The sequence below is a fragment of the Octopus bimaculoides genome, chromosome 16, assembly GCF_001194135.2.
Source record: "Octopus bimaculoides isolate UCB-OBI-ISO-001 chromosome 16, ASM119413v2, whole genome shotgun sequence".
In the NCBI taxonomy this organism is placed as follows: Eukaryota; Metazoa; Mollusca; class Cephalopoda; order Octopoda; family Octopodidae; genus Octopus; species Octopus bimaculoides.
The window spans coordinates 29,900,438-29,909,372 of NC_068996.1; the positions used below are offsets into that span (position 1 = coordinate 29,900,438).

An 8,935-nucleotide genomic window follows, 5' to 3' on the forward strand; every position below is an offset into this window, starting at 1 on the left:
ATTACTCTTGTGAGGATATTCAAGTAAATAATTTTTTTCATTTAATCCCCATTTTAATTTTCGTAAAAGTTTCCAAGTACCAATAAGCAACAATTTCATTCCCGGGCAACGCTGGGTGGCTCTGCTAGTTAATAATATTTCCTCCTAAGTTATATATACTCTTGGAACACATTAAAGCCCCTTTCGGGGCCACTTTATTTGAATTCTTACTATCAGGTAACTAATTTCATGTTATTACATAACTGACTTCACAATTTGGGTATTTATAACTTATTGGGAATTCCTAAAAACAAGATCCTGTGTAAGACAGTTCGGTATTCTCTGTAATGCACAAAACCTGTTTCAAAAGCTACATACTTTGTATTGTTGCTATTGGATTAACAAAACAATTATGAGAATGGAACCAAGGGATAAACCCCGCTTTTCCAGGAATTACCAGGTACATCAGCTAGTATCAAATAAATCTAAGAAATTCCTCTACCTTCATGTATGATTACCAACACAACTTCAGTTATAGTGCTCAAGTGCACTGAACTAGATCAAGTAGTCATAAAAAAAAAGGGGGGGTGTAAAATCTGTGAGTCGATGAAAATCCCAGGGTGTTTGCGGGATCCTGACATCTGAGATAGGTAAGTGTCAGATTTTGATTAAAAGTATATGAGAATGAAGTTGACATAAAGAATTTTCAATTGATAATTTTCCAAGTAAGATAGGTATTTTGTCATGAAAATGGTGTACTAAAAAATGGGTTTTTGCATGGTCAAACTGTGTATCACCCCTTCGACATCATTTCAAAGGCTGTGACAAAAAACAAAAATGAGGGGAAATCCCTATAAAAATGGAGAAAATCCAACATATGTGGGCGTCTTCATAAAAAATTTTGCAATTTATAGCCATTTTTAATAGCCTAATAAAAATCTTATGGAAATGCTGTCATGTCCCAAATTTCATGACATTTACCTCCATACCTATTACAAAAGTGTCAAAACTCAAGCTCCTGTGGCTTGTAGTTTTGGATTTAGCTAGGTCTGAAAACACTGTAAAAATCAACCATTTGGTACACGTAACAAAATAGGCTTCACATAAATATTTAAAATATTGCCAAACAAAAAGTTTGCTTTCTAAGAATCTGAAAAAAAATTAGGCAACTACTATACCATGGTCACCATTAATTTGCATAATTTAAAACTGATTATCACCTGTTTCAAAGATATGACATTGCAAATATAGCTTTTACACAAATTAGGCAAAATTTCAACCATTTCACTGACCATTCAAATATTTCCTTAAATATTTATCCAAATTTCACAAATGAAGTATCAAAATGTTTCTTTCTGGATACTCTCCAAGAAAAAGTACAGTAGAAATATTTAATATTTTCAAGAATTCATGATACCTAATTTCATTATTGGTTCAATATTAATAATGATTATACAAAAGGTTAATATTTTATGTCAGGTGTAGCAGCTTCAAAGATAAAAGAAAAAAAATGACATAAGAATTTAGCTAGAATTTTTCTAATCCTTCTTTCGTGATCACAGTTTTTAGTTACGTTTCATGGACAAATATCTTACTTGCACAAGATCATATTCCGAGAACACACATTAAACTCTTGCAAAATATAAAATATTAGATTTTGAGTGCTTATAGGTATAATGTTATAATATCAAGATATACCATATCAAATAATAAAGGCATAGCAATGTAGTTAAAAAGTTCACTTCACAAACGTGATCTTGGGTTCAGTTCCAATGTGCAGCATCTTGTGCAAGTGTTTTTTACTATAGCTTCAGATGATCAATGCTTTGTGAATAAAATTGCTAAATGGAAACTGTGGAAGCTTCTATGTGTGAACACAGAAGCATTGCAGGCATTTTTAATCAATAAGATGAATAGCAAAGTTAAAATAAGTGCTGAGATCAATATGATCCACTATAAAGTTTTGAAGACAGTGTCTCTGCATGGCTATAGTCCAATGATTGAGGTATGTTAAAAGTGTAAAAGTGTATATCAAATATATTTGCTAAATATTGAATACTTACTCTGAGCAAAAGCCGTGGTATTTCCAAAATTTGCTGAAGTAAAAAGAAAGCAAGAAAGAAAAATAACATATTTAATTATTCAATTTGATAAAATTCAAAATTTATTTGCTTGTTAGATATAGCTAATGTTGCCATATTAAATGTGTGCATGAGAAAATTAATTAAAAATGAATGTAATAAAAATGATTAAGAAATATCACTATAATTCTAAATACGTTTTCATCTGTAGTCATATTGTATACCAGCAGGAAATAACAGCAGATTTTAGACATTAAATTACTAAGAAATATCACGGAAATTTTATTTGTGTGTAAAATCACAGAAAAACAAGCAAGTGGTGAATAGAGGGAGAATCATGATACAGTAGACAGAGGAAGAATGAGAGAGAGATAATGTGTGGTTGAGTAATTTGCATATGAGTTACCATGGGAAACAAGCCTTAAACTCCTGTGATTGCCTACAGAACTTTGAGGAACAGGAGCAGAACTGAAGATTGAATGTTGAACTCCTATCTTCACACTGAATTCATTACTGAAATTGTCAACTCCCTTTTTATTTACTGCATCTTTGCACAAGTCTCACAAGCCATTTATTTATACGTAGTTTTCTCAGCAACCACCAAATTACTAAAACCTGTTGAACACCTTCTCCAAATCAAATGAAGTCAAGAATACTATTTTTCCTTAACCAAATATTTTTTCTGCAGTTGCCTTACTAGGGAGATTGAATCTATGGTAACTCTTCTGAGCCTGAAGTCAAACTGCATCTCATCTAGGTCTACTCTGTCCTATGATTCTCTTCATCTTCATAACCTGATCCTTTAGTTTGATTCCACTTAAATATGCTTCTCAATTAGGCATCTCCTTGCCTTTGCAGCGGTTTATGATGATACTGTTACACTCATCACTGTGTAACTGTATACCAGAGCATTATCATGGATGTAACATAAAATCAGGTGCTGAATGAAAATTAACTTAAAAGTTAAATAACAAGTTTATTTTTCTAAGTTATTGTTGATTTCTTTGCATGCATACAACATAGTTACTAACCTGATAGAATGTCTTTTAAAATGTTTCAAATGTAATGTATATGTACTTGTAAAGCACATGCAGTGAACAACCCTGTTTTTTTGTTTTTTCTTTCCAATAAAAGTTTGAGTTGAAAAATGATGTTAACCTATTTTGCACACTTTAAGAAAAAAGCCTCCCATGATACTTCTCAAAACAATCATGATCAAATATTCAAAGGAACTTTGCACTGTTTGTAACCTAAGTACACATGCCTTTTGCCTGTGTACTATCGAAATTTTCCTCTTTTAAAATGATCTGGCAAATGAAAAACACCAGTGCAAGAGCAGAAGGGATGCCACTAATCACAATGTGTAGTTGTTGTTGAGCCGACTGAATGTAGTTTGCCATAGAGTAGGACTTGAGTTGGACGAACCACATATGAGCATCATGATAGTGGGGAAGCACAGTATGACTCATCTTCTGAAGGGAAAAAAATGGAACACACATGCAGAAGAAATACAAGCTGCTCAAAACCAAAATCCAGAAAGTGTGATGGGGTAGAAAACTCCGTGAACTGCAGCGGATAACCAGGATGGCGTCTTCAAGCAAGAATATGAGACAAAGACAAGGATGAAAGAGAAACATGAAATCGTACCCAAGTATAAAAAATATGTATAAATGATCCTGAGGAAAGTTTCAAGCAACGAAGGAAGATTACATGATGCCAACTTGAACCAGTAGACCGAAAATGTTAGAAGAATGTATGGTTGCCATGTTAGCAGAAAGAGATGGAAAATAGCATGTGGTATAATTGTACAGAGTCGTATTCCAGGCAGTAAAGAGTTCTCCAGAATCCAAAAATTTCGGTAAAAATTTCTCATATAGAAAAATGTGTAAGGTCACCATTAGAAGTTGTTAACAAGTGTTAAACCATGAAGAAAACGTGTCTGAAGTTGAAAAATGAGAAAGAATGCGTATTCTGAGTTGGGTTCACCACTGTAACAATGGTGGCTGGCCACCGTAATAAGAGTTAAAGTTGTAACTTGGCCTTGTTACTGCTGGAACAAGAGGTTAATTAAGAAACAAAAATCCTCATATTACGAAAGATAAAATGCATTCTTGATTGGAATAAATGTAAGAGCCATTCTTGAACTTCACAATTAATTTAATATTAATTCAGAACCAGGTAAAAATTCACCAATAAGATGCTTTGGCTGAAGCAGTACATAAATAAAGAATGTGTACATACTATCTTGCAGTGTCACATTCCATCTGTAGAAAGTAAATTAAAATGTACAAGAGAATTTTGTACCTCACTTTGGTTTACTTCTCTTGTAAAAGGAAGTTGTGCACCTGATGTGTAACTTAAATAGTTGTGAGGTACCCAGTTGCTTCTCTAAGGCATTTTGATTCCTTAGACCATGTGTAGCAAAATTTATGTGTTCTGAACACACAGAAGTGTCTAGCATGAAATCCAGCGATCAAAGAGAGATCAAAATTCCACAGCTATTGAATATATAGCCCAAAGACTGCTGGCTCCTACTGGCAACTAAAAAGACCTTCTAGAACATTCCATGGTTCAATGGGATTACTAAAAGGGACCTGACTCCAATTTCTTGGAAGCTTCTAGAATGTTCGCCAAGGAAGATCAGTGTGGTTAAGATCCCATGACTTCTGCCAGCGTAAATAAGGCAATAACAAATCTGTTTCAAATTACATAACTCCTCCAAGGGTTTTTATTTTTCTGTACCCATGGAAACCACCAATTAGCTGGATAGTTAGCTTTTCACAAATTTCCAAATGGGTTTGTTTTCTCTCCATGCTCCAACATGTTACTAGTTGATGATTCAGACTCACACATGAATACTTCAGAAATGGCAGTGTCAAACAGGAACCAGAAGAGATATTTCCATCATTCCTTTGCTCTCCTCCTTGAGGAATATTTCCTTCTAATTTGATCAGTCAAGCCCACAATAAATTTGTATTTGGAATACTCTTTTCAAACTTGAACAGAAGAAAGATTGGCTTTTTGCATCCTTGCAACTTCAGTGTTCACTCAGGGATCCATGTTTGTATATAAAAAACAAACAAATCTCTTCCATACAGTGGCACCAAACTTTCCTTACTGCATGGTTTTCAAATCACCCTGCTTTTTTTGATGGCAAGTGTGCTTTCATCATTCTCACTATCATTCCCAATGATGACTCAGTTTTTTCTTTCATCATTCTCATTATCATTCCCAGTGATGCCTCAGTTTTTTCTCACACATTGTCTAGTAATCATGATCATTTCACACCTATGATTATCACATTACAGAACATGTGCAAATCTCTTCCTCACCCTTAGCCAAGTATCTTTATCACCTAGTTGCTCTTCAAGTCATTTGATATTGTTCCTAATACCACCTTCCTTCCAGGTTTTACCAAGCTAATTTTTTTTTTAGCCTTTCTTATTCCTAAATGAATACAATTATCTTCAAAACACCTTAACAGTTCTAACAATATCTTTTCATAACTAAATTCTGAGAAATTGATTCATTATAAAATTCAACCATAGTTTGGCTACTCTCCTTCAAACTTTTTCCTGGGGTGAATTTTAAAAAACATCATCTCCAATCTCTAATAATTTGAGCAAGCTCTAAATGAGCAAATTTGTGATCCAGTTCCCATTATCATCTTTTAGTGTCCCTTTTCTATGCTAGCATGGGTGGGACTAGTTGTAAGAATTTTCTGCTTTTATATTGCCTACTGCTCTTATAAAAATCCCTTTAAATCTAAACTTGTTCACTGCTTACCAACAGTTAAGTAAACTTTCCAAAAAGAAATGTGATATAAAAACAGTACTCACATGAATCACCAAACCCGAAGCCACTTAGCTTTGTAAACATCTGGAGATTTTCTGTAAAAGATAAAACACAAATTAGTTAACTGTAATATAAAATTTTTAAATGAACACTTTAAAAGCATAACTAAGCTATCTACTGCAAATATATTGGAAGATATGAAGTTGCTCCCCTTCCAGATTACTTCAATGGACAAAATGGGCAACAACTCGACAGATTCCATGGAGGCAATGGCTTGGTCTTCAACATGATGGTGAAACAAGGCTGTTGGAGTTCTGCCTTGCAAATACCTGATGATTGGTAACTATAACTTCAAGAAACCAGCCAGTCACCTCTCAGTCAAGTAGGCATACAATCCAGATTGATTACATTCACATCGGAAAACAGAATAAATAGATGCTTGTGAATGCAAAATCCTTCATGAGTGACTAACATAGGTTAGTAGTTAATATTTTGATTTTGAGCTAAAAGGACTTGGAGACACAAGCCAATCTGGAAAAAAAGTTACAGAAGCTTCAAAATTCGGTGAACTGTCAGAAACTTAAAGAGAACTAGCTGAAGCATTTGATGAGATGGAGACATATAACATAGAGGACAACCGGAATATCCTATAGAAGAGCTTACTTGAGCTGCAGACTAAATTTGTGGCTGATGCAAAGTCCCAACCAGAACTAATGTCACATGGTTATGGAAATAGTGAAGTAGACAGTATCATAAGAATGAAAAAACAGGCTCTGCAGGTTTGGAAGAGTGGATATAGCAGAGAACTATACTAAGTAGCTACATGAGAAGCTAGTCAACAAGTATTTTTAGCTAGAGGATAAGAAACGAAGAAGATTGCCAATGTTCTAAAGCATGAGAATCAGAAGCATTAAATGTTCCACACTGCAAGACAGTTATCCTCCTTCCATGCTGGTGTGAGTTAGATAGCTTGAGAACAGCTGGCATGTCAGAAGACTACACCAAGCTCTACCATCTGCTTTGACATACTAAATTCATCACTGTATTCATGGCTGACAGCATACCTCTACTTGTAGAGCTTTCACAAGCTATTCATACACAAGACCACCACAGCAAATAGACCCAAGGTGGGCACTACTGGCAACAACACACATCACATTGGTGCTTTTACTGAACATCAGAGGACGGTTAACACTTAGTAACATGATAAAAATTCCTTTCCTGGGAGACCTTGGTGTATGCAATCAACCCTTATGCATAGCACTTACGGAAACACACCTGAAACCAGATATAGGAAATGCAGAAATACACATACCACAGTATGTTGTATTATGGACTGACAGGAAAGAAAGAAGTCATGGTGAAGTTGCTATGTACATCTGCAAAGACTTCACACTCCAGGTCCTTTTGTCACACTCAAATTCAGTATGTGACATGTTAATTGTACATATAAGACAACTCAATGTAGTTATATGTGCTACATATTGCCCTCCAGATGCTCCGAATCATGTAGGCAAGTTTGAAGATTGCCTTACAAAAATAGAAGTTCTAGTCACATTAGAACACATAAGTGTACTTCTTATGGGAGACTTCAATCTGCCCAATGTCAGATGGCCTTGAAGAAAATGACTTGCTGACTGACACCCAACATTGTTTCCAACCAGGAAGAAGCTGCCTGACTCAGCTCTTACAACACTATGACTGGGTGCTGAAATAACTGCTCAACCACTCAAATGTAGAAGTGATATATCTCGACTTTGCAAAGGCCTTTGATAAAATCAATCATGGAATGATATGTCACAAACTGAGTGATCTCAGCATACTTGGAAAATTAGGAGAATGGCTTCATAACTTTCTGAAGGATAGAAGTCAGGTGGCAGTAGCCAATAGTGAGCAGTGTTCCGCAAGGCACTGTTTTGGGACTACTACTGTTCATAATGGCCCTCCGAGACATGCCCTCAGCCACACAGAGATCAACAATCACAAGTTATGCAGATGATACAAAAGTCTCACAGGTAATACAGAACCCTGAAGACACTATGCACCTGCAATGCGAGCTGGATGAAATATACAAGTGGACTGAAAAGAAAAGCATGAAGTTTAATACCAATTAAATACACTGCACCTGGAGGAATTGCAATCCCAGAGGCACAGTCAGTGCGAGACCTGGGCATTTACATGAGTAATAATGCATCCTTTCATGTTCATGTTGCTAAATTGGCAATGAAATGCAGGCAGCTGACCGGATGGATTCTTAGAACTTTTAGAACAAGAGATCAGGAAACAATGATGGTCCTCTAGAAGACACTTGTCCTAAGCCACTTGACTATTGCTCTCAGCTATGGTCACCAACCAGTATCAAATTAATCACAGAACTTGAGGCAATCCAACAAAATTACACAAAGAAGATAGCCTCTATGCAGCATTTAAGCTATTGGGAAAGACTCAAGAGATTAAGACTCTATTCCTTAGAGCGTAGACGAGAAAGATATGCCATAATATACATCCGGAAGATTCTGGAGGGACTTGTCCCAAACTTTGGAATCGAGAGTTACACAAATACTAGAACTTGGCACCACTGCATAGTGCCAGGGACTCCGAATTTGCCATCAAGATATAGGACAAGGTACTGCAAGACCCCGGGCTTCAGAGGACCACAGCTCTTCAATATCCTCCTGAAGGACCTCAAAGGCCTGCATGGGGTGGATGAAACTGGACCTCTTACTGTTAAGTGTCCCAGATGAGCCAACTTCAGGACAGGAGGTGCAGATGAGGGCAGCGGTATCAAACTCGCTCACGCACCAAATGTCAATTCCTAAAAAGCATTAGTGAAGTAAAACTATGTAGTAACACCAAATGGCGGTGCCCCAGCATGGCCACAGCTCATGAGCCGAAACTAGATCAAATGAAAATCAAATCAAGTAAAAGAGTAAAGAGTATATATATATACATACACACACACACATATACATACACACACATAAATTATATATATATATATATATATATATATATATATATACATATATATATACATTATATATATATATATATATATACATATATATATACATTATATA

General features: G+C 35.6%; 1 protein-coding gene across 4 annotated transcripts in view; it reads right to left on the reverse strand.

Moving 5' to 3' along the window:
• Positions 1-8,935, reverse strand: part of LOC106867789 (nuclear pore complex protein Nup98-Nup96) — a 114,383-nt gene that overhangs the window by 88,429 nt on the left and 17,019 nt on the right. For all 4 annotated transcript variants that reach the window (XM_052973670.1, XM_052973671.1, XM_052973668.1 and 1 more), the window contains exons 2-3: positions 5,900-5,950; positions 2,043-2,075 (exon numbers count right to left, since the gene is read on the reverse strand). In XM_052973670.1, the coding sequence (XP_052829630.1) occupies positions 2,043-2,075; positions 5,900-5,939 (73 nt within the window). In that variant the 5' untranslated portion in view covers positions 5,940-5,950. The remainder of the gene's footprint in view (positions 1-2,042; positions 2,076-5,899; positions 5,951-8,935) is intronic.